Genomic DNA, 26,492 nt, shown 5'->3' on the forward strand with positions numbered 1-26,492 from the left:
GCGCTTGTTTCGCATTGGTCAACTGCTTGTTGGCGTTTCGCTCTGGACGCTAATTTCCATGCGTTTAATTGGTGACGGGGGAAGCCCGTGACGCAATTGTCCTTATTTGGACGTGTGCGCTCTTGGGGGATATGCAGGTGGTTTAGATGAAGTGCGGTGCATTTTTGTTGGAGCAGGATGTTTGTTCCATGGATTTGAGCAGTGGCGCAAAAAGTGGGTATGCAGGGTATGCAACGCATAGGGGCGCAGCACCAGAGGGGGCGTCAAAACCCCGTCTGGAGGGGGCGGCGCGCCGATGATGTTTTCCCGTACACTAATGCGCGCCTTACGCTCCTTCACCTCGCGCACATAACGAGGTAAATGTAGCGAGTTTTACCCTTCACGTATCGTCGCCTCGGAGGGGGGGGAGGGGGGGTGCTGAGTGAGCGTCGCTCCTTCACCCTGACGTTCCGTCCCTCGGTCGGGGGGGGGGCGCCGATCTATGTTTTTGCATCCACCTGAATAATGTGTAGTTGCGCCACTGCCAGGTGTCCTCAGTCCTGGGGGCAGGCTTCATCCTGCTATCTTCATCATAAATAAACTGAAAATAAACTTCATGTTTACTAGCGTATTGTTGCGATATACAAACTTGTTCACTGACGGGGCTATGCTGGAAAAATATAAACACCCCCCTCTAGTGGTAAAATTAATTATGACAGCTGATGAATGAGCCAAATATGACGAATGGAATAGAAAAACAAACTAAAATAGCATGAAACTTGACATTTTTTAATCATATCATATAGTCATATTATTCACAAAATACCATCTTTATGATACTTTTCGTGTGCTGTTCAAAGTCAAATGTACTGGATTTTTGCCAAGATAAACACGCCATCTTTCTGGTATTAATGTTTCACTTGTATCTACATGTGTTCGTACACAACTAGATTAATTCAGACATGGACACATTCAATGCCAGGATTGGTTGGACATCTTTCATCACATGGTGAGTTTAGAGGATTTTAAAACAAAATGGTAACAGAATTAAACAGCTCTTAACATTATCATATGATATTGTAGCCCTATAATACTAAACGTCTCTAAATATTAAAGCGATTACTTTAAATCTTTTATTCTACTTTAAATGATTTATGACTGCAGAAGGCATAATGTGTTATGGCAGATAGTTGATTTATTGTCATAGATGTACATAAAATGTGTCTTCCGTGGTTTAGTTGATTCTGTCACTGTTTGCTCTTTTCTGTTTGAATCGACTTTGGACCAGAGGCTCAGATCATCAAAGTCTGACAAACAGATCGAACTCTTGCTTGTCTCCAGGTTTCTGCATGTGTTGGTGTGTGAGTGTGTCCCACTGCCAGACTCAGGGCAGATCCATTCCCCCCAGTGTCCTCAGCTCTATCCCGTCAACCTGCAGAAGCAGTGGGAGATCAGCGTGCCGGACGGCTTCCAGATCAGCTTGACCTTCACACATGTGGACATCAAATCCTCAATTACAGTCAGAGCTATATTAAACTAAGAGATGTAGGGCAGATGAATTGTGATGAATCAATTACTGAAATACCCTACCACTCAAATTGTAGCTTCAGTGTCATCCAGTTCAGATTGTGCACAAAAAAGTCTCCTATTAAGCACCATTAACTATTAAATTATTCATTGGTTATAAGAAAAACATATGTCCACAGATACATTGTATGATGTGTAAAGCAGAAAGGGCTGAGCTTTTCACATGTTAATTTTAAAAGTATTTAGATGCAGATGCATCCCTTAGTACTAATGATCAAGCGTACACTAGAGGAATTCTGCTATAGCATTTTAATCAATAAAATGTTCAGTTTCTTATTTTAATAAGGAATTGAATTACATTTGTTTCCATTTGATAATGTATTTCTAATATTGTATTAAAAAGGCTTATGTTATTCATTGAAACCTATTTATTAAAAGTTGTATGGTTATTGTTTCTTCATTATTTTGTATATTTTATCTTTGCAGGTCCTCTACGATGAAAAGGTGCTTGGAAAGTTTTGTGGCAATGAGAACTCTGCTGATGTAGAGTTCACTGATGTAGTTCATCTCCACCACGGCTACCAGCCCATTTTGTCTCCAGGCAACAGACTCAAGCTGATATTCCAGTCCCATGACTACAACCCGGACCGAAACCAGAATGTGGGATTTTCTGCTCGGTACCAAGCAATAGGTGTGCTTTGGTCATTTTCCCACGTGATAAATAATATGTCTTTAATTTCGAATATCTAACCATTATATGGATAATTTCCTTTCACCAGACATAGATGAATGCTCAGCACCAGAACCTGAGGATGGATCAGGTCCACTCTGCTCTCAGAAATGCCTCAACACACTTGGGTCATACCGCTGTGCTTGTCACCATGGCTACAAGCTACACTCAGACCAGCGCGCCTGCATGTGTAAGTTTGGTGAACAGAGAGATTTTCAGGTGTATTTAAAATCAGTTTCTCAACACCTTGATTTGGAAGAAACTGGTGGAGAGAAATGCATAATTAATTAATGTTAAATCTGTTTCTCAAAGCAATGGCAACATTGTGAGCCAACAGTATACAGTATAACACTAAAAAGGATAACTTAATCTCCCTTTCCACAAATATACATTAATCCATGTAACTCAATAATGTGCTTTAAGCTAAACCTGTCGAGTTTGCTGTGAGATTTCTACTTGAACAGATAATATCTGGTGTTGAATTTCTGAATGTATAAATTTTTTTTCAACTGTAAGATGGATAAGTGTCACAGCATGATTACATGATATAGTTTAACAAAACTCTGAAACAGAGAAAGTTCTACCCGCAGATCGCTGCATTGGGGAGACTTGTATGAATCCTTTTCAATCTGGAGAGACTCAGACAGAGAAAGAAAGCAATTAAAAAGTTTATTGACAAGTAAACATTAAAGTCCTTTGGCGTTCAGGCCCCGGCCGAGGACGTTGAGCTGAAACTGCGATAAGCTCGATAAACATTCCTGATGCTGCATAGGAATGTAGCCCCTCCGGGGCCAGTACTGGTGGTGGAGGTCGAAGAAGGACGTGTGCCTGAAGAGCCGGGAGTGGAAGGTGGAGATGGGGCGGAGGTGGGTTGATCGCATCTGGTAAGCGGAGGAGGCCATGAATGAAGGTCCTTATCAACTGGAGCTCGGTCGATGATTGGCCATGATGAGGCTTGGTCCAGCGCTGATAGGTCCAGGGAGATGAGGGGGAGGCGCTGATTGATGAGGCAGGTGTAGCAAGAGTCTTCCAGACTGAATTTTCACCTAAGCTTCATTTCCTCACTGACTGAGAAAAGGATTGCATCTTCAAAGAAACCAACTGATACTAACAAAATATTGAACCTATTTTCTTCTCTACCGCAGTAATAGATTGTGGAGAACCTGAGCCTCTGCTGAATGGAGGAGTAACGTTGCTGTCTGGCTTCCAGAACCAATACCTTTCTGTTGTTCAGTATCATTGCAATGAACCATTTTATTCACCATATGGTGGCATTAATGGTAAGATTTTACTATACAATAATAAAGTATATTCTATTCTATTCAGATGTTTTCTAAAGAAGCTTCCATAGATGCTCTAAGCTTTGAGACTCAGATGAACTCTGTGTGTTTTCATCTATATATTATCAAGAAGTTCCACAGTTTTTATAAGTTTTAATGTGGTATTTTGTTATATTTTGAGATTTCATATAAAATGTGAGTCAGAAGGAAGCATAATGCCTACCAGCATCATAGCAACTCCTGATGCTGATTCACTTTGTTTACACTTTATGCGAGACATTTTGTCTGCATATAGAGCAACGTCCAGCCATACCAAGACAATCCAGCCATATTGTGTAACTTAGAAGACATGCATGAAGAGAAAACTATATTTGTGTAGGCTATGGGGGACTTTTGTCACAACTATGGCATAAAAAGGAGTTCAGGATGGTACAATAGCAAGGAGATTTTAAAGAACAATTGCCCAACATGCAATAGATCTCGTAATAGAAGCCAAATTTAAATGCATAAATTAATGGGCTGCAGTTACAATAACTGCATTAATTCTGACATTATTACAACTTAGTAAAGTTATAAAAAAGGCAAATCCTTAAAACAGTTTCTCAAGCTTTGTGTTCACAGCTGCATTAGCTGTGTTTGTGGATGAGAATAAGACATACAGATTCGTACATGAGAATCTGAAGTACAACTTGACAAAAAATATGTCCAAGATGGATCCATCAACTGGGCTTGATTAGCGCGTTTACATATGGATGTATTTAGTAAAACTTACTTGTAGATCCCGCACAGGAATCTGTTAAATAGCCAAAGCAGAGCAGTTGCAGAGATTGGAGGATATTGACTTGCTTTGTGAATTTCCTCCAGAGTGAACAAAATAAAGTTGTTAGGCATGCTGTTCACTAAGGCTGAAGACATTAAATGATGTACAAAATTAGTAACTTTTTGGTGAATATTTTGTGAACAGTAACTGATAATACTTTGGTATTTGATTTTAACACCTAAGATGAAAATACCACTTTTGTAAATAATCATTTTTGTCTATTCTTAGTTTCTCTCACCTGTGAAGCAGATGGACAGTGGAGATCCAACCATGATGTTATTTTAAGACCAGCATGCCTACCAGGTATCACTTTTGTCTCTTAAAACATCAGAGCACATCTTGACATCTCCATGTCTTCTCTAAAACTATAAATTTATATCATATGCAGTTTGTGGTCGACCAACAAAACAAAATGAATATCACCAGAGGATTATTGGAGGAAATGATGCTGCAGAGCATACCATCCCATGGCAAGCTTTCATAAATGTAGGTTACAGCAGGGGAGGAGGTATGATCATAGCAGATCGCTGGATTTTGACTGCAGCTCACATGGTTGTGATTAATGGACAAGTACAAACTCCTGAGGCTTTATCTGTAAGTAACACTCTGTAATCTTCTGGGTTTGTTCACTGTCATGTGTTTTTGAAAAAAAAAAAATTCTTTTATGTTTTTTGCAGATTTACCTTGGACTTGCAGATGTTCCCCAAATTTTAGAAACTCCTTCTCTGAATGCAACTGCAGTCCATGTTCACCGTCAGTACAATAATCCAAACGGTTTAAACTATGACCACGACATTGCATTGATAAAACTTAAAGACCCGGTCACATTCAAAGCAGCAATAATGCCACTGTGTCTGCCATCAAAGAATGACACATATGACACGGGAATGATGGGGTAAAGAAACAGTAGGCCTTCAAAGTAATTTCATTAATATCAAATCTCTTTTACATAACTGATTTTTTGTTCTGTGAACCTTTTGTTTTTTCAGGCTGGTGTCTGGCTTTGGCATTACAGACAAGGGCAACTATCTGCGTTTTCTAACAAATAAGCTGAAGTATGTGCATATTCCAGTGGTGGAACAGCAAAGATGCAGTAATTCTTTGAGGGGAACACCTAGAACCAAGAAACCAATACTGACAGACAACATGTTCTGTGCTGGAACTCCTGAAGGCGGGAAGGACTCTTGCATAGGTGATGATGGGAGTGGCTTCACTCTGCAATCTGAAAACGGACGATTCTGGGCTGCTGGGATTGTCAGCTGGGGGTTCAGATGTGGACAGAAAGGAACATATGGATTTTATACCAAAGTGGCAAACTATGTAGACTGGATTAACAAGATCATGCAGGAAAATTGAAAGCATTGAAGATTAAACACAGTAACACGTTATATATGAGACAAAAACAAACACACCATCACTAAAAACTAATTAAACATAATAAGTTTCAAATACAAATATGCTCATACTGTATAATAAATCATAATTAGAAAGGTAACTTCAGCTACTTAATTTTCCAGGTGTTTGTAAGTTCAGCTGTACTTTATTTTGTTCAAAACCTTGTTTATTCAATTTGAATAAAGTGGTTTAAGCGTCTTTATGTGTCTTTTTATACAATGCCAAAAATGTCCTCATCCACTTAAACTACCAAACGCTCTTGTATTGTGGTTCACGGGTTTCTTATCCACCTTATTCCTAGCCCCCATGAGGCTTTGCGTGATTTATGGGCGCGCCTTCCACCGCAAAATGAAACCACCATTTATTTACAGGTTAGCAACTCGCTAGCTGGCTTTCCACAGAGGTTTTAGGCCAGTGGTCCCCAAACTACGGCCTGCGAGCCGGATCTGGCCCGCCTCCACATTTAGTCCAGCCCCCTGAACAATACCAGAGAGCGTTCAGATTTTTTTTAATATATATTGTATTTTCTGGACTATAAGCCGCTTATATGTGGATTTTTCTTCAACCACCAGGGGGCTCTTTAGCAGGAAGTGTGTCCTGTAAACTGTGGGGGTTTTATTTTGCAAGGCGCATTGTTGTTGGACTTTTAGGGAACTGCTTGACTTTTATGTTATTTAATCAGTGCGGTTGTTTGATAGCAGTAGAGCAGATGAACACACTTGTCTGTTATGAACGCCGCATTCCAGTTCGAGTTCTTCGAAGCAATGCCTGTAAGTAGCAGCTTATACTTCAAAACGAGCCTTTATGTTAACATGTGATAAAAGCAGTGGTGGAGAAAGTACTCAAAAAATTTACTTAAGTAAAAGTACAAATACACAGTCAAAAATGTACTTAAGTAAAAGTCAAAGTACCACATTAACATTTTACTTAAGTAAAAGAGTACTGGCTTTTAAAAATACTTAAGTATTAAAAGTAAAAGTACTTGCTGAATGCATTGCCTAATCACTAATATCATTAAGTGTACCAATCGTATTTAATTTTAATACATCAGTAATGTGCCATTTTAATGAACAATGCCACAGATAAAGCATGTTTTTATTGAGTTTACTCTGTAACATAGTTTTGACTTAGATATGTGATTCTATGCATCATAATTTCAGGGATGGAAACATCTCCTGTCCTAACAGCATGAACTTCACTTTTTTTGCCACACATTTATTTTGAAAGAAATCCAACTGGCAGAGGAGGACATGGAACCAAGGAGCCACATAGCAGAGTTGTAGTCTAGACCACCGAACCCAAGACCAAATCAAAGCCAGCACCCCATGCTACATGGCAATAAAATTAAGTGCACCTATCAAAATTGCTTCTCAAATTGATCTGAAAGATTCACTTTCCCATAAAAACACCTAGATATTAAACACTTAGAGCTGAAATAAATTATCCAGTGACAATTCAAACTCTTCTTCATTCTGTTTTGCTTTCATCTCTGTGCCACAATACACAGAGGTCTCCTGCCATCCCTAAAAAAATAACACCCTGGGTGGTTGCCCATATTGCCAATGTCAGAAATTGCACCATTAAACATAGCAATTAACAACGCTCAACTATGAACACTGTCCAAGGCCCAATAAGCAACAAGTAACCAAGCAGGAGGAGCACCGTGACTGTTCTCATCGTCCCTCCTGCTGCAACGTCTGCCACCATGACAGGTGACGAAAACAAAGAGCAATGAGCATGCTCTGTGTTCTTACGTTCTTGTTTTATTTATTCGCCAATTAAATATAAACATATTTTAATGAAATAAAATAGCTACTGCAGTGTACGCAGAGCATTACAAGAACAAAGTACGGCTCTCAGTGAGGCTTCAGTACTATAGGACTTGGTCAAGATCTGTCCAAAAGAATCGGATCATCCATGAATGTCATATTACTATATTGCACTTTGGTCACAGTGTTGTCCCATATATGCAACACCTCAGTCAACACCTCCACACAATAATTTAGCGCATGAGTGACAACTTTTTTTCATCGCAGATGCAACATGTGTTTCAGTAAATACAGTTAGCTTTGCTAGCATCACGTCCACGGAGCTTACCTTTCTTTAAGCTTTCCTTCCAAGTGACGTTAAAAATTGGACGAAGTCCCACCGTCTGTGAAAGCGAAGCGCTGCTGATTGTACATGTCGCTATATCTTATGATTTATGCAGCGCTATTATATTACTGACGCTCAGAGGAAACCACTGCGCATGTCTGGAGCTCCGCGTGCGAGTAAAGGTGGAGCCGATGGGTGACAACAGACACTAAGTCACGTTATTGCTCGGATTTTACGGTGCCACCTTAAATCCCTGAACTTCACATTTTAACGGAAAAAAAGCTCAACGCGACTTGGATGTAATGAGTAACGCGACACTTTGTAGAAATGTAGTGAAGTAGAAAGTACAGATACTTACTGTAAAATGTAGTGGAGTAAAAGTAGAAAGTACCCATTATTAAATCTACTTAAGTAAAGTACAGATACACGAAAATTGTACTTAAGTACAGTTCCCACCACTGGATAAAAGAAGTAACTTGTTTATTGAATTAGTTTTGGAAATACCTGCGGGCGATTTGATTATGTGCTACGTCATTGCTAACTAGCAGGCTGCTAAGATTTCTGAGGTCGTTATGTAGCATTGCAGCTCATAGCATTCCGAGGTAGCTGTTGTATCAGTTGTATTTCTAATGTATGTATCTGAATGTAAAACACTTCTGTAAGCTGCTCTGAGCTCATCCTGAGTTTGTGTTTGGACAATTTCACTCCATTCTACATGGAAATAAAGGAAGAACTAATTAATCCTGACTTGTGTGAGAGGAGTTTGTCTGATGGTTAGTTTTGCTACAAGACACCATAGCGAGACAATTACAAAGTGAATCATTGGAAGTCAAAATTGGAAATAAAAGAACGCGCCCATTAAAACGGAATTAGGTTTTAATAGGGAATTTAAATTTGAGAGTGTTGTTGATCAGTTAAATAGCATTGAGGGGAAATGCTATTTAACTGTTTTTTAAATAATACTGGGACCATTATGAGAATTTGAGGTATAGATATTAGGATCCAGTAGATGGCAGTAGTGCAACAATAATGGATGCAAGCGGCCGTTGAAATCTAAAGAAGAAGAAGAAGAACGTGCACATTTTCATTTAGCACATGCTAGGACATGAAGGATCAGCACTTTTACTGTTACAGTTACCGTTCGGAAACTACCGGAATCAGTTCAGTTAAATATAAACTTGGCAACTTTTTCTTTTTAAACCCTAATAAATGTGATTTTTAATTGACCTATTATGACTCAAATGTTGGGTGTCCGCCCCCCTCTGCTGTTGCTGCATCGTTGTGGAAAACCTGGAGTGGCAGAAATATCTGCGGCTTATATGTGCATGTTTACTGGTTTACTGGGGTTGTGGCTTATAGTTAGGAAAGTACGGACTATAATCCTTCCTTGATTTCTTCTGTGAAGAACCCAGAGAGGGTTATTTGGTTATTATTCATTTCATTAATAGTGTAATTATTTATTTCTTGATTTTTGTTCTGTGAAGAACCCAGAGAGGGTTATTTGATTGTGCTTTCTGGAAAACAACAAATTTTTACATTTAGGCACTCCTGCAATCGTCACATTTTTCTGTTACAAACTGACTCCGGCCCCCCACCAGAGAAGGAAAAAGTTATGTGGCCCTCAAAGGAAAAAGTTTGGGGACCTCTGTTTTAGGTTATAAAATATGTGGCAATATTGTTTTACCGCTACCTACAGCTATTGAAGAGAGGGATGGTGACTTGGAGAAACTGCCGCAAATAACCCGCACTAGCATATTTGGCTACTTCACTGACTCAGTTGCTTCAGATGCGGGTTTTCTTCTGTTGCTTATAGTCCACACAATGACATGAGTAGACATCAAGCATTTTGGGTTCTCTCTTCAAGTTTAGAATTTTTAGCCAAATTCTTTTTGTTTGCTTATTTGTCTGTAAGCGATGAAAACTACCGGTTTTGTTTTGGGAGCATGTTCAAAACACACTTGCTGCAGCCACAAATTAAATTTGGTCTGATTAGTAGAGTACAGCCACGAACAGCACAACAGTTGGGGCAACTGTGGCTGTGTGGGGATAGTAGTCGTCTTGTGATCGGAAGGTTCGATTCCAGCGTTCTACTGCTACATGTTGATGTGCCCCTGGGCAGGGCACTTAAGCCCAAATTGCTTACCGATCTGCGTATCGGTGTATAAATGTGTGAGCGTTTGTGAGTGCAATTGGGTGAATGTGACTCTTTCCAGTAAAAAGAGTCACATTCCGATTGCGATTTTACATTGCGATTTTCCAGTCAAAATGACTGGAAAATCGCTATATAAGTTCAGTCCATTTACCATTTAAGTTACCAGAGCTCCGCATCTTACAACACTTTCCAGTGGCAAGTTGCTCTCTATAACAGGTTAATGTGTGATCCATTTTTGTTCTAGTCAAGTGCAAGGGGCCTCCTGTGCATAGGGCCTCCTGTTTATGGGGAGACCCTATGCACAGGAGGCCCATAAACAGGAGCAATTTTGGGAGGGTCGGCAAAGTTATAGTCAAATGTAATGTTAAAATGGATAACAAAAGTGTTTTTCTCAGTAAACAACCAGTTGAGACCCAGAAGTCAAACTAAGATTAAAATGTCTTAGATATGTGTTTGCTTGAGCAGAAATTGGATCTTGGTCACAGATCTAATCTCTGATACACCTTTACAAAAATTTAAGGCTTTAATGAGCAACTCCACTTAATAAAATTCCTCATAAATATTGAGTTATTGCAGTGGTTCTCAATACAAGTTATGTGTTACTTAAATTAGAACTTAAGTTGCTTTAAACTTTTATTTATTTTTTGTTTTTCCATATCCTGGACGGTTGAGAACCAATAAATATGTAGAAATTGAATATTTGGTTAGTATCATAACTTAAACTAAAAGAGTCAGCACCAGAGTTTTCTAGAAAAGTATTCAGATATGTGGCTCGAAGATGGTAAGAAATAAAGACATACTTTATTTTGTTTTACTGCCAGCTGCAATAGCCCCTCTGCTCTCGGCTCCCATACAGAGCTGTCGGCTAGTGGCAATGCTCAGACGCTCCCTCCTGTTTCAAACTCTTCTTATTAAAGTAAGAGTTACAGAGCTAAATATAATTGAAATATTGGCTACCTTCGACAGAAAAATTAGCCAATCTATGAAAGCAATGTAGCAGTTTTGCTAGTTATTGATTACACCTATTGTCCAGTGGGGAGATCCTCCATATGATAATCTCATAGAAAGTATGACAATCTGATAGAACACCGTCAGGAGAGCAGCAGCTACGGTCATTTCTCCGTTGATTTTCAGTAACACCGAGCAATGGAAAACCTCGAGGTTCTGCTTGTGGACTAAATAAACCCGGATATTTTATTTAGTCTTATAAAAATGTATTGCTGGCCCAAACATAATGATAAAACACGCTTGTTGCAGCCACTTCATGAACTTTATTTTTTAAATTGAAACGGAAAATAAAATTCACATCACACCAAGCTAATATTATGTAGTTCTGTTGTTGTCGGAGCAAAACGGCAGCTCAGAACTCTGACCAGCTTCGCTGCTTTTCTCTTCTTCATTACTGTCAGTTCTTCAGAGAAACGAGCTGCTAGCAGAGCTGCTAATTAAGTGTCATTCCATTACAAAACTTAACGATCTTGTTCCTGTCGCTCCTCGAGATTAAACTCACAATTACGATCCTCTGTACTGAGCATCTCTCAGATAGCAGACGGCGTATCCGTAAAAAAGTTTAACTAATTATTTTACAATAACCGAAAAGAGATGTAGCATCTATCATGAATATAGACTAGCAAAAAACCTTACAAATTGCAGTGAAATACTGCTACTTCCGGAAGTAAGGCCCATAATTGTTTCCACTTTAAGCCTCTCAGGAATAAGGGTGATAAAGTGAGTTTAGCAATGTTGCCAAACATTTACTGTTCATTGAAGGGGTGATGCTGGAAAAATATCCATACCTCCCTCTGGTGGTGGAATTATTTATGACAGCTGATGAATGAGCCAAAGATGCATAAATTACAGTGAAAGATGCATTACAGTGAAAGAATAGCAAAACATAATCTAAAATAGCATAAACGATCAAATATGTAAATGCCTTATCCAATTCTAATCACAATTTTTACAAAATACTATCTTCACTCCCTTGAAGTTCAAAAACAAACATATTTGATTTTTGCCAAGACAAACACGGCGTATTCCTGGCATTAACGCAATGGGTTGCTTAATACTTGAAACAGGAGCCATTATGACATTAATGTTTCACTTGTATCTCAGACTTGTGCTGGTACACAGCTAGAAAAATTCAGGCATGGATATATTCAATCTACGGATTAGTTGGACATCTTTCATCATATGGTGAGTTTAAAGGATTTTTATTTTTTTATGAAAAATCAATTATGATTGAATTAAACCGTTTTTGTCAGATTTTTTTGTCTTGATTCTAAACGTCTCTAAATATTAATGCAAAAACCTGATTGTTTTACTCTACTTCAAAGTATTTATGACTCATTTCAGAGAGCCTTTTCTTAACAGGCAAGTGTTTAATTGTCATAGATATTCTCAGCTATAAAATGTATCTTGTGGTTTAGTTGATTCTGACCCTCTGTTTGCTCTTTTCTGTTTGAATCGACTTTGGACCAGTGACTCTGATCATCAAAGTCTGATAAACAGATGGACCTCTTGTTTGTGCACGTCTTCAGGTTTCTGCATGTGTTGGTGTGTGAGTGTGTCCCACTGCCAGACTCAGACCCTCCGATGTACGGGGAGATCCATTCCCCCCAGTATCCTCTGCCCTATCCCCCCAACCTGCAGAAGCAGTGGGAGATCAGCGTGCCGGAGGGCTTCCAGATCAGTCTGACCTTCACACATCTGGATATTGAGGCCTCTGCAGGCTGCTACTACGACTCCATCACAGTCAGAGCAATATAATACTTTCAGATGTACCCACTGCATAATTGCTCACAGCTTGTAAAATATTTAACATTATAAGGAACACAAAGGTTTGGGCCTAACAGTCTTTTTTCTTGTAAGAGATTAGATTTATTATGTATTCCAAAGTCAGGGTCATCAAACTATTTTCTGAGTTGGGAGTTCAATGTGATCGTAGAAATATAATTTCTGATTTGCCGAGTCTTTATTATTTATCTTTAAGAATTTTTTTAGGTTTATATTTTTCTCTCAATTATTAGAATAAAAGGTGCTTGAAATGTTTTGTATGAACCAGTGGCGGCTGATGAAAATAATTCTTGGTAGGGCTAATGTGCCAAGAGATTTCCTTTCGTAGTCAGGTATAAGAATTACAATTGGTTCAGTGAAAAACTGAATCAACTGAACCTTAGAAAAATTACTACAAGCCCAGGATAATAAAACACTTTTCTTCTAGCAAAAATAACATGTTAAATTAGCTGCAAGTAAAAAGTCAATGTTAAGTAACTTGCAAAATATACAGTATTTAATCATTAAATAAATGTCAACAGCTAACTGAATCAGACTCAAAACTGTGAAAAATGCCAGATTTATGTATGATCGTCTAGTAGTATAACGCTGAAGAAATAACAGGCTAATTTTTATTAAAACTGTGAAGAGACAACTGATATCAAGCAGCAGAGGCCTTCCTATAACTAGGTAGGTACGTACGTTCATAAATACGAGTTAGCAAACAGGATTTCAGCTCAATGAACAACACCACATCAAAACGGCCATATTACCATGCAAACATCAAGATATCAAACAAACTTTAGTAATATGACAGAAACAGAAAGTCAAGGAAAGAAGAGCATCATAATAATGAAAAAGAAATCACAACAATCTAGAGCAGCATTAGCATTATGCTAACCAGCAACCTCCACTGTTTATCAGCAAAGAATAAATGACGGCAGTTGATGAACAAAACAACAAAAGAGCAGCGCAATATAGCTAAACCTAATAAAACACACAGAGAAGCAGAAGCTGTAGCTTACCGCCCATGTGGAAAAAACCATGTTGTCAGTCACTGTGTAGAATTCGCTGCCATCGTCGCCATTACCAACTTTATCACCATGGCGACCAAGAACTTTATGGAATCTGATACGAGAAGGCAAAATTCTGAGCGCCCTAAAGACATTAAATTCAGCGACCCTGATTGGCCAAATGGTTTTTATTTTCCCCTAGCAACCACACACGATTGGCTATTTAGCTTCACTATAGGACGCTATCAGCAATGCCCTGAAGAGAACTGGGGAAAATTAATTGTTTAATGAGAATCGGTGTAAATGTTGCATAAATAATTAAGATTATACACATTAAGGAAAAAAGACTAATAAAATTAATGAATTTTCAGAATGGTTCACACCACCACTGTTGTGAGCCATTTGGTTTTACTTCTGGAAACAAATACAAAATCAACGAACAATTACTTCTATGTACTTTTACAAGTCCCCATTTAAATAACATATTAAGGGTAGTATTTCTTCATCATATTTAAGATTTTATATTTGCAGGTCCTATACGATGAAAAGGTGCTTGGAAAGTTTTGTGGCAATGAGAACTCTGCTGATGGACATCACCCCGGCTATCAGCCCATTTTGTCTCCAGGCAACAGACTCACCCTGATATTCCAGTCCGATGACTACAACCCGGACCGAAACCAGAATGTGGGATTTTCTGCTCAGTACCAAGCAATAGGTGTGCGTTGGTAATTTTCTGGCGTGATAAATAATATGTCTTTAATTTCGAATATCTAACCATTATATGAATAATTTCATTTCACCAGACATAGATGAATGCTCAGCACCAGAACCTGAGGATGGATCAGGTCCACTCTGCTCTCAGATCTGCCTCAACACACTTGGGTCATACCTCTGTGCTTGTCACCATGGCTACGAGCTACGCTCAGACCAGCGCACCTGCATGCGTAAGTTTGGTTAATGGAGAGAACGGAGTATTTGCTCATGAAGGGTAAATCTAAAATCAGTTTTTCAATACTCTGATGCCTCTTGTCTCATGCAAATCAATTGATTTGCATGAGACAAATGCATAATCAATTAATGTATAAGTTTCTCAAAGTAATGGAAAAAAAAATTACTTTTCCCCTTTTGACTTAAAGCTATGAGCCAATGATAGAGTGACATTAGAAAAGATAATTTAATATACCTTTCCACACAAATTTTACATATAAAAAAATAAAAAAGTGAGGCATACATATATGCATTCAGCCACCCTATAGAGTCAATTTCTTTTTTTTCCCCAAGGATTGTATTTAATTCCATATCTTATTCTCCATTAATTGCTGAAGAAAATCATCCCACTTTATAGTGCTGCTCCCTGTATGTTTCATTGTGAGGATGGTGTGTTGAATGTGTTAATTTTCCATCACACTGCAGTTTTCTCGTGGGCCACAACGTTCACGTTTTCATGTGTTGTGTAGGTGTCTTATGCCGAACTACGAAATCAAATTTGAATCCCATTTAACATTTTCCTTCCACATTGTGGTCATGCACTTCCTTATTTCGGTCTTTCACATAAAAACACAATTAAATACATTGAAATATGAGGTTTTAATGTGAAAAAATATGAAAAAATGTATGAAATAGTCTTGCAAGGAATTGTATGTGAAAACTCTTTTGTGACTTTCATTGTGTCTAGTATCCTGTGGTGGCGGAGTATTTGATGAACTGGAAGGACACTTGATGAGTCCGGGTTATCCGAATCCCTCGCCAGATGCTTTGTCCTGTCAGTATATCATTTCTGTTGAGTCTGGCTTCACTCTCTCCCTTAACTTCTCTGACAAATTTCACATTGAGAGTGTGGACACAGAGGAAGGCCCAAACTGTCTCCATCACTGGTTGGAGGTAACGTGAATCAGCTTTAACCAGCTGTAGTAAAATTAATAGAAGTAAACAAACTACAAAATGTAAATATTTGCTCAGTTAACAAACTTTGAGCATTTCTTTCTATAAGGTGATCATTCCAGGCAGAAATCCCATGAAGCTGTGTGGGGGATCAAGCCCAGGATTATTAAACACAAACTCAAACATTGTCAAGCTGGACTATAACATTGATAATCAGGGACAAAGCAATGGATGGAGCCTGGACTACAGCACACACAGTGAGGGGGTGAAAGGACATTAGAAAATTAAGAGGGTCTGAAGGTGGAACATGCAGCTGATCACACATTTATGTTCCTCATGTGTTTAGGAGTGACGTGTCCAGTTCCTGGACAAGTCGCTAAAGGAAGGGTCACCCCTTCCTTAACTGAGTACTTCTACAGAGATTATATTTTTGTGCGCTGTGATGACGGATACAAACTAATGATGGCAAGTTTAAGCACTTTTTTAAATAAAATTTTAAACACCACAATGTTTCAATGTAATGTGTGTCACTTTCTTCTTGGTCAGGATGGTGTGGAGATAATGGGTTTCTCTACCATGTGCCAAAGCAACGGAGAGTGGCACCTCCCACTGCCTGAATGCCACAGTACGTTATGAACGTGTGAATAATCAGGACAAATGTTTTGCTGACAAATGTTGAATCTTTTTTTTCTCTCTGCCATAGTAATTGATTGTGGAGAACCTGACCCCCTGCTGAATGGAGGAATTAACTTCCTGTCTGGCTTCCAGAACCAATATCTTTCTGTTGTTCAGTATCATTGCAATGAACCATTTTATTCACCATATGGTGGCAATAATGGTAAGATTTTACTGTACAGTTGTAACTTACTGATATAGATGCTTCCAATAAGCTTCCAGCGCTGGTAAAATGGTAAATAGCCTGTGCTTGTATAGCCCTTTGTGAACCCCAAAGCACTTCACACAGTATTCAGTAATTCACACACCTAGTGGTGGTAAGCTAGATTGCTGACACAGCAGACAGAAGAGAGGCTGCCATGCATTGACACCAACAGACCCTCTGAAAGACATTTTGCATGCATTTAGGTCAAAGTCAACATATATTTATAAATAGTTATGTAAATTACTGCCAGAATCTTTCAGGATTTTGAAAGACCGGAGCTATATTTGCAGGTTGGAAGAGGAAAAAATGCCACATGCATTGGTCAAAAAAAACCAACAACCTAAAATGTCTGTCACAAAGTAATGGGTGAGGGTGTTTTTACAGAGGGTATAACAGAGTGGAGTCCATGAAATAAGTAACATTCAGGCACAAACAGTAACCAATAATTCTCAGTCTTTTTAACACCAAAGATGGATATAACACATAACATTCTATTCTTTGTAGTTTCTCTCACCTGTGAAGCGGATAGACAGTGGAGATCCAACCATGATGTTATTTTAAGACCAGCATGCCTACCAGGTATCACTTTTGGTCTCTTAAAACATCAGAGCACATCTTGAAATCTCTATGTCTTCTCTATAACTACAAACTTATATCCTATGTAGTTTGTGGTCGACCAACAAAACAAAATGAAAATCACCAGAGGATTATTGGAGGAAATGATGCTGCAGAGCATACCATCCCATGGCAAGCTTTCATAAATGTAGGTGACAGCAGGGGAGGAGGTATGATCATAGCAGATCGCTGGATTTTAACTGCAGCTCACGTGGTTGTGATTCATGGACAAGTACAAACTCCTGAGGCTTTTTCTGTAAGTAACACTCTGTAATCTTCTGGGTTTGTCCATGTTTTGTTGAAATATTTTTTCTTTTGTGTTTTTTTATAGATTTACCTTGGACTTACAGATGTTCACCAAATTTTAGAAACTCCTTCTCTGAATGCAACTGCAGTCCATGTTCACCATCAGTACAATAATCCAAACAATTTAAACTATGACCACGACATTGCATTGATAAAACTTAAAGACCCGGTCACATTCAAAGCAGCAATAATGCCACTGTGTCTGCCATCAAAGAATGACACATATGACACGGGAATGATGGGGTAAAGAAACAGTAGGCCTTCAAAGTAATTTCATTAATATCAAATCTCTTTTACATAACTGATTTTTTGTTCTGTGAACCTTTTGTTTTTTCAGGCTGGTGTCTGGCTTTGGCATTACAGACAAGGGCAACCAGCAGCGTTTTCTAACAAATAAGCTGAAGTATGTGCATATTCCAGTGGTGGAACAGGAAAGATGCAGTAATTCTTTGAGGGGAACACCTAGAACCAAGAAACCAATACTGACAGACAACATGTTCTGTGCTGGAACTCCTGAAGGCGGGAAGGACTCTTGCCAAGGTGACAGTGGGAGTGGCTTCACTCTGCAATCTGAAAATGGACGATTCTGGGCTGCTGGGATTGTCAGCTGGGGGTTCAGATGTGGGCAGAAAGGAACATATGGATTTTATACCAAAGTGGCAAACTATGTAGACTGGATTAACAAGATCATGCAGGAAAATTGAAAGCATTCAAGCATTGAAGCTTCATAGAAGCATTTAAGCACAATAACAACTTAAGCTATATGAGAAACATTTACATGTGGTGAAATAAATGTAACATAAATGAATCTGTGAACTCAATAATAAAAAATCAAATTAGTATCTTTACACAAATATATGTAGTATTGAAGACAAAAATGTTTGTTTCCAGGTAACATTGTTTTCAGAAAATAAATTGCTGAAGTAGTAAGAGCCTTTCTCTTTAAATTCATCACACTAGAAAAAACAATCTTGTTATCTTTACTGTGTTCCAAACATCAAATACTACCTATAAGCCATCAGAGTTCCCAAGCACCAAAAGACCAGCGGTGATTTGAAGTACACTGATAAAAATATTCTGCTCTGTCTACTTAAAAAAATGAAGTTATGAAGTTAATGTTCAGGATATCTGTAGATGTTACTCTATTGAAGCAAACCTGTAAACCAAAGAGAAAGTTTTGAACATTTGTACAACTGATTTCTGTGTTGAAAAATAAAATATGTACTGATGACCATGTTTTTTTAAAATTTTTTTAATGGATGTAGGTTAATAAAAAAATGTTGGTGATGTAGGCAGAAAAAGTTAATTTGTTGAGAATAACATTTCAGCAAAACAATATGGTTTACCATGGCAAAGTCTATACCATCCATCCATCCATTTTCTTTCACCCTTGTCCCTCAGTGGGGTCGGGAGGGTTGCTGGTGCCCATCTCCAGCTAACGTTCCGGGCGAAAGGCGGGGTCACCCTGGACAGGTCGCCAGTCTGTCGCAGGGCAACACAGAGACACACAGGACACACAACCATGCACACACACTCACACCTAGGGGCAATTTTAGACAGACCAATTAACCTAACAGTCATATTTTTGGATTGTGGGAGGAAACCGGAGAAATGCGTGGGTACCCGGAGAAAACCCACGCATGCACAGGGAGAACATGCAAACTCCATGCAGAAAGACCCCAGGCTGGGAATTGAACCCAGAACCTTCTTGCTGCAAGGCAACAGCTCTACCAACTGCGCCACTGTGCAGCCCAAAGTCTATACCAAATACCTTATTTGCACATAACTTATAATGTCAAGATGTGTTTGCTAATTAGTTTAAGTACAGCTAAACAAAATTTATCACTTTATTGTAGGTTTGCAATACTTAAATTGCACTCTATAACTTCTTTTGTTTTTGCATGGCTTTAGCTCTTTATCCTACGGATAGCAAGTAACTGTAGCTCTCAGAAGAAGAGCTACAGAAGAGCTGACAAGATGAAATATAAGCAATAGTGCTTCAGCTTATGCACAATAAATGTTAAAAAATTATACTGAAAATCAATAAGCTGAAGAAGCTGACAAGTAACCAATGTTTTCAGTTTTAAAAAGTTAAGACTGTGTAAAGTTTAAAAACTCACACCGCAGTGAATCATTTGAACGTTTTAGTTTTGATTAAATGTTACTGATTGATTTAATAAACTGAACTTGGAGATTGACAATCAGGTCATACAATGGCTTGTATGGATACATTATTAGATATTACCAGATTCACGTTAGTCTTTCAATTCAGGGGAGGGAAGGATTCTTTTAACAGAAAGACGACGCATAACCACTGTTACCATAGTAACCCATGACTCGAATTCCGCTAGTTTCTGATTGGTCGAGCCTCTGAGTTTACTTTCACTTTTAGTGATATGTTTTCGCATTCTGCGCATGCTCAAAGTAGAACATCTAAACGCACATCCGTTCCTGCCGAAAGACTTTATTTCTATTTTTTATTACCGGTAATAATATCTCGTTAATGAATATCACAGATGGGGCGAAGAGGGAGTCACAAAGCTCTATTGTATTCAAAGAAGGGACCATCGTTATGAAGCGTGTGTAGCTTTTTGAAATCAAAAGTGAAAGTGCTCTGGTGCAGTATTCTTTTATTTCATTTTTAATAAAACACGAATCTTCTGCTCCTTGAAGATGATTGAAGCAATATTTATCGGATGGTTTTTGACGTTCGTTAATGGTAAGATATACTCGTATTTTCACAAATGATTGTAAGTAGCAATAAGCAAACTTTTTCTTGAATCTGCTCACAGGTTTTCTTCTCGTCATTAGCATTTTATTTGGCATCCCATACTTTAAAACGGTCTTATTTTTGTTTAAATGTGTTATAAGAAACTAAATACATTACGGATGTGAACTCAGTCAAGAGATCGATCATAACAAAAAGTGTGTTAAAAGAATTAGAATCCAAAATATCCTATGCATACTGAACTGAACAATTTGTTGACACACTGATCAGGGAGTAAGACAGGCGAAGATCTTCTTGGCACATGTTAGTGGGTGGAATATATTTGATATCAAATGAAAGATTTTATCCTCCAGGTTGATGTATTGAAAGCAGAAAAAATTTTCAAACAGAAGGATTTTGATGAGGATCAGGTTGAGCAAACTGCAGCTCTTGTTGAGTTGTTTCCAGTCTTCAAATGTTAAAAGAGTGGATAAATATATAAATATGGAGCACAAAAGTGGTCCAAAACTGATATTTGGAGGCTGGTCAACAATATGTTATCAGGTCAACACTAGATGGTCTGAGTGCTTGTTCGTCACTTTCCTGGGGAACATTTTGCACCAGGACACATTATAGAATGTGGATGACTGAGGCAGTGAGATGTTTTGGAGAATCTGCTGGAAAACTTTGGGTCCTGTTATCCACTTTGACATGTACAATCTGACTAAGCATCGTTGCAAGCCGTTTAACTTTTAATGGACCAGTTGCAAGGTGTCATGCTGTGTCCCAAAGCTAACCTGGGTTAGAAAAATTTCTAAGGGAACAAAAAACGTTTGAGATGATGGTGAGACGACCCAAAATTTCAATACAGTGAAATATCTTAAGTAAGTCCTGCGTTGAGCCCCATCCTTGCAGCTTCCATAACCTAAAGACTCTAACATTCACAGGACTCCTGTCAATCAATCTCATGTATTTGCTACTAAATGTACTAATGGCGAAGAAACAAATGAAACCATTTTTCCACCATGCTACCCGCCGAATGCTACTAGCCTTAGCATTCGTTGCAGGCTACGTTGAGGTAAATCAGCTGCAGTGTAGAAAAGAGCAAGAGGAGATGGGTGTGCATGAGAGTGATTGACAGCGCTAAAACCGTCCTCCTGGCTCTGATTGGTTGTTTCTGACTGAGTGGCCTATTTCTGCTGTTAAAACTGGGAGTACTGGGAGAAGGCAGAGGAACTCGATATTTTCACAAATTATCTGTCACGACATAGTGATAATTTCAACAAATATGTGAAGTTACACTAAATACGCTACATGAAAACTGAAAAAACGTATGAGCTTCAAAGTTGTTTTTTATGTTTGTCTGCAGCTGATGGGGTTGCAGACGTCGTTCTTTCCTGCTCTCTGGTGGAGGAGGGAGTCGGAATGGGTGGAATGGGAGGCGGCTCTCTCTTCAGCCGAACTCCAGCCACACTCGTCCTTCGAGACGTCCCAGTGGGACCCGATGAATCCCTTGACACACTGACTCCATTTGTCCCGCCCTCAGTCCCTGATCCAGACCTCATTCTGTTTGAAAACAAAGGTGTCCGTTTATTATCGACACATCTCAACCTCAGTCACTGTAAAATCTGCTCAGTTTGTGTTCAACGTTTTTTGTTCCTTCCTTCCAGTGTCATCGCCTGACATCCCCAACGCAGGCATGTTGCTCCATGCAGACTGCAATGAGCAGGAGGTGATGTGTGAAATAAGTCGCTACACTCCTCGAGGACTTCAGGAAAGCTCTGATCCAGCATATTTCATGGTTTCCCTCAGCGTGGAGGGACTCGACTTCAGCACATCGCTCATTCTTCAAACATTACCATTTGACAAAGATCAGACCACCTTGACACAAAGCAAACTCAACTTACCTCTCAGCCAGTCAGGAACTCTGCTGACTAAAGGTAAAATACAAAGTTCAGGGCTGCATCTAATAAGAAAAAAAAGATTCTTCTTCATGACATTTTCTCTGCTTTCTTTACCTCTTTGTGTCACAGTGATATTCCTGGTGTTTTCCGACATAAATTCTGTATCTGCTCCTCTGAGAGGAGATGTTCTCCTCAACTGCGGCTTCAAGCAGGAAGAGACGCCGTTAGCACCGGAAGTGGGCCTGGAATGGCGCCTGCAGCACAGAGGGAGAGGCAGGAAAGTTCTCGAAACGAAGACAAAGCTGGATGACACAGAAGAGGCCACTGTAGGTGAGTACTAACAAGAATAAACAACAGAATAAACGGGCATTTGTTTATAAAAATGTTCTCACAAATATCAAAACTAGTGAGATGAAGACGAGTTAATCTAGTGAAATATGGAGGACTCTATATTTATGAGTTTTTTAAAATGTTTTTTATTGAATCAATAACATCTCTGTGTTTATTACTTCTTTTGTTTTTATGCAAATGCTTTTTAAAGGTTTTCTTAGATATTATATATAAGAACACAGATTGTATAGCTGTAACTCGCTGACAACTCACTGTGTCATATTAACATGAGGTTTTACTCAACAGATTTTACAATAAGTGTTGTAGAAATGACTTTATATCAAGAAAGCGTAGTTTTTGCATGTTGCCTTGCCGGTCTGTGCATTGAAATCAGTCCACTGCTTCTAGAAAAATATTAGCATTCATAAATCTTAAACGTTTTCTGATATGCATGCAGTTTTTAATGTGGTGAAGCAGCATATTGCATCTACCTGAATGTTCATTACTAAAACCTCACACAACTTTTCACAAGGGCAAAACATGTTAAAAGACTTCTATAAACTTATTTAGACTCACAGGATAACTTTGAACTAATCTTAAAGCTTTTACTTTCAATAGAAATGCAAAATAATGCCAATAAATGAATATTGTACAAAAGTATATCAAATAAATTCGAAAAAATAGTCATTATGAAAAAAAAAAACCATTCATAATTACACAGCAAAGGAAGGATCTGGGAGTTTTGAGGACAAAAACGTTATTCAGAGTTGCAATAAGACATTTATTTCCACCTAAATCTCCAGATCCGAGTTTGTCCCTTTTAACGTTGATATGATAACTTTGGATAAAGTTGTCATTTCTGTCTGATTTTCTGTGCTCAGTTCATGGCGAGAGGAACGGCTCCAGTGTGGACGCTGCTCTGCTCCTCAGTGAGGGAAACGTCTCCATGAGTCTAACTCGGCTGAAGGTCGTCGATGAAGGAACCTACATCTGCACCGTCAACCTGGGTCATTTCCACGCCCAGCAGGTCATCCAGCTCCATATCATTCGTAAGTTTTTCCTCTATTCTGATCTTACTGTTATTTTAAGCATCCATTAAAGTCGATCTTTTGGTTATTTTATAACTATTTCCTCTTTTTGATTTTCTTCCCAGAATTGCCGCAGGTTTCTCTGTCAGCGGAGAAGCTGGTTCTGAATAAAAATTCTCCACAAACACTGAGCTGCCATTGTGCTAAATACTATCCATTAGATGTACAGGTCAGCAACTCTGTTTTTAGATGTAATTATTTAATTTGGTTAATTAGCACCCTTTGAAATAACCTGCAAAAAACCCTAGAGTTTCCTTTTATCAGAGAGATAATAATTAAATGTATTAGAATGAAGTAATAATAGCTCAATTTTAATTTTCTTTTTGCTGTTGAAAGATTTATTTATCTGAGTGTTGTGTATTGTCTTACCAACACACAACACATTTGGGGTTATAGACCAAAGCTGCTGTTTTTTTTTCCAAAGCTCAAAACACAGAAAAACCTCACAAATAAATTCCTAATTATTGGACACAGAGATTAAGCTACAACTTCATTTAACCTTTCACTGACTGCACCAACGTCAAGCAAAACAATGTTTCACATTGATATCTGTGGACAAATTATTTTAAGTGTACAGTATTTTTACTTTAGGGAAAATAGAAATTCTGGATATATTACTTGCATTTTTTAAAAAGAAACAAATATTTCATAATGTGGGATTTCTTTAATCCAGAGAATAAATGTAAACATTTTAAAGGTAAATTTTTTTTTTTCAGTGAGAGTTTCTGAAATAAAGACGCATTCATTTTAAAGCTTGTTGCTAATTAGTTGATAATAATTAGTTGTGTTTTGACAGGCTACCTCAATTAGAGACTTGGATGGAAGTATGGCGCCCCCTTGTGTTCTTCATCATGAATTTACCCAAAAAATATTATAATACGTTTGTGGATAAAAAAACCCCCAAATCCTCATACTTTAAATGAAACCAATCTTTTTTGTTTCCACTTCAAAATAAACATTTATGTATTTTGTCCCAAAAAATTGCTTCCTTAAAAAGTTTGTCATATAAACTGACTTGGCAGCGATAAGATGATGGTTTTTGTTTGCAGATATTGAAGAATAAAAACACTTCATTACCTTCCAAAAGACCTTCTTTAAAATACATTGATTTTTCTTCACCACAAGCAGTTTTATGTTTTATAGATCAAGAACAAAAACAACTTTAGTTTCAAATGCACAACTACTAAAAATGCTGAATCCTCTTCATTCAGTAGTTTGTTGCATTTTGTTGTTCAAAGATCGGTTGCCTGATTACAGGTCATAATTTTCTGCTCTTTATTCTTTGCTTTTCAGATGGAGTGGTTTTTCCTTCCTCCAACGGAAACGGATCCAAAACTCTTTCCGAACCAGGGCTCTCTGAGCAGTCATCGGCAGCACGGGGACGGGACGTTTACCTTGTCCTCTCATGTAACCATTGACCAGAGTTTTTCTCCAGGAACCAAGATCACCTGCAGGGTGACCCACCCAGCTCTGGACGATCCGCTCCACATCAGTATAGTACTCGAAAGTCCCCAACCAGGTAAGTTTCTTTTTCAAATAAACGTTTGAACAAAATGTTTTCATTAACTTGTTAATCTAAAGATGATAAAAAATTAAATAAATTAAGTAAAAACAGAAATATGAAACATTTGTCAGATTTCTCCGACAGGCTGTTCGGATTGTTTTAGTACAAGAAAGAAACCTCCACACAAACCTCTCCAAGATAAAACCTTTACTTTTTTATCACTTGATCACATTTCCAAAGAATCAAACTTTATGTCTCAGTAAATTTCCACCTAATTCAATAACATTGATTAGAGCTTTTGTATTTTTGCACATTTGTCTCCTCTCATTAAAACAATCCTTAGTGTTGTGTGTTTTCTCTCTCTACAGATTCCTACTGGTGGGTTCTCGGGTTCCTCGTTGTCACTGTTCTCTTCTTCTATCAGGTCATGAAATAAGTGACTCTCTGGTCATCTTAACTTGAAGCTGAGCCTTGAATTATTTTTTTTCTGTAAAGGTAAACATTTTCAGGTCTCATAGCTGTTGTCGGCTGAATTTGAAATATTTTATTTGTGGGAAACATTCATTTATTATGATTTGCATCCAGTTGCTGTACGGTTTCTATTGTTTTCTATTGTTTTCTTATTTGCACTAAGCATCCTTGGATCTTGAAGTTCCTTTTGTTGTGATATACTGATAATCTCAGCAGGAAAAACACATTTTCTCAGAGATGAACCACTGAAGTTTCATTATCTCTGTCTGACCAGAGGACCGATCTGAATCTCAAATATAGTTTTCCAATCAGCACAAATAATCGGACCTTTCACGTCTCTCCTGGGGTTAAACTTAAACTTCATATCTGCATAAATCCAACAAAAACAGCAGCCTACAATAAGTCTCTTTAAAATGAGGTGGTTTTAACAGCAACCTTTAAAATCCTGTATGTCTTTGAGGTTTCTTCTGGATTTGTTTTTAAGCTCCATTGTGGCATTGCTCTTTAAATTATTCATACTTTTGACAGAAATAGATTTAAAGTAATTTTTATTCAACCAAGAAGCTCATTTATTTGTATGAGGCTGTGAATCGGAAGCTTTACTTAAAATCAGTCAGTAAACATTTAATGATGAACCACAAAGTGCTAAAAATATCAGGTTTGACGCCGCTTTATTTGAGTTTCAAATACTGTGGGAACAAAATACGTTAATTAATTACAAGCAGAAGGAAGACGCTGTACAAACTGAGGAAATACTGGATTTTTTTTATTTACAACTTTTCTTTGCACTTCAGGAGGAATTGATGGAGGAATTGCGGTTCTTCCACTATGATGGTGTGGTTTTAAATGCAGCAGCTGTTTACTGTTTTTCTGTCTTTTTGTTTGTCCTACACTGACCTTTCACTTTATTTTGTCTGAAAATAAAGCTTTTATGACTCTACATTGGTGAGGGTGTTTGTCCCTATTGAAGTTTTTTTTGGTTTGTTTTACAACTTGAATTCAAAGTTGTGGTCATGAGAGTAGATTAAAATAATTTACTAAGAG

The 26,492-nt window shown here is 38.2% G+C and overlaps 2 protein-coding genes across 2 annotated transcripts; both read left to right on the forward strand.

Moving 5' to 3' along the window:
- The first annotated feature begins 408 nt into the window (after positions 1–408).
- LOC103478000 (complement C1r subcomponent-like) lies at positions 409–18,678 on the forward strand. Its single transcript, XM_081597352.1, has 21 exons — positions 409–988; positions 1,321–1,498; positions 1,993–2,197; positions 2,286–2,426; positions 3,382–3,516; positions 4,565–4,639; positions 4,725–4,930; positions 5,014–5,231; positions 5,326–5,691; positions 12,515–12,728; positions 14,294–14,477; positions 14,566–14,706; positions 15,438–15,643; positions 15,753–15,900; positions 15,990–16,108; positions 16,190–16,268; positions 16,347–16,481; positions 17,028–17,102; positions 17,189–17,394; positions 17,470–17,687; positions 17,782–18,678. Exons 1-21 carry the CDS (start codon positions 942–944, stop codon positions 18,146–18,148), a joined length of 3,663 nt encoding a protein of 1,220 aa, XP_081453478.1. The 5' UTR covers positions 409–941; the 3' UTR covers positions 18,149–18,678.
- A 1,159-nt stretch (positions 18,679–19,837) lies between these two features.
- tapbpl (TAP binding protein like) lies at positions 19,838–26,388 on the forward strand. Its single transcript, XM_008431434.3, has 8 exons — positions 19,838–20,163; positions 21,521–21,733; positions 21,822–22,091; positions 22,185–22,385; positions 23,267–23,434; positions 23,539–23,642; positions 24,767–24,992; positions 25,346–26,388. Exons 1-8 carry the CDS (start codon positions 20,118–20,120, stop codon positions 25,411–25,413), a joined length of 1,296 nt encoding a protein of 431 aa, XP_008429656.1. The 5' UTR covers positions 19,838–20,117; the 3' UTR covers positions 25,414–26,388.
- Positions 26,389–26,492: the final 104 nt, after the last annotated feature.

This window comes from Poecilia reticulata, chromosome 16 (assembly GCF_904066995.2).
Source record: "Poecilia reticulata chromosome 16, P_reticulata-male-v2, whole genome shotgun sequence".
NCBI lineage: Eukaryota > Metazoa > Chordata > Actinopteri > Cyprinodontiformes > Poeciliidae > Poecilia > Poecilia reticulata.

What these genes read in the sequence shown, in the direction of transcription:
- LOC103478000 (XM_081597352.1), top strand. Translation starts at nt 942, where the DNA reads ATGGACACATTCAATGCCAGGATTGGTTGGACATCTTTCATCACATG. An exon ending in CCCACTGCCTGAATGCCACA is followed by an intron (nt 16,269 to 16,346) that starts GTACGTTATGAA and finishes TCTCTGCCATAG; the next exon opens with TAATTGATTGTGGAGAACCT. An exon ending in ACCATATGGTGGCAATAATG is followed by an intron (nt 16,482 to 17,027) that starts GTAAGATTTTAC and finishes TATTCTTTGTAG; the next exon opens with TTTCTCTCACCTGTGAAGCG.
- tapbpl (XM_008431434.3), top strand. Translation starts at nt 20,118, where the DNA reads ATGATTGAAGCAATATTTATCGGATGGTTTTTGACGTTCGTTAATG. An exon ending in AGGAACTCTGCTGACTAAAG is followed by an intron (nt 22,092 to 22,184) that starts GTAAAATACAAA and finishes TTTGTGTCACAG; the next exon opens with TGATATTCCTGGTGTTTTCC. An exon ending in CACAGAAGAGGCCACTGTAG is followed by an intron (nt 22,386 to 23,266) that starts GTGAGTACTAAC and finishes TTCTGTGCTCAG; the next exon opens with TTCATGGCGAGAGGAACGGC.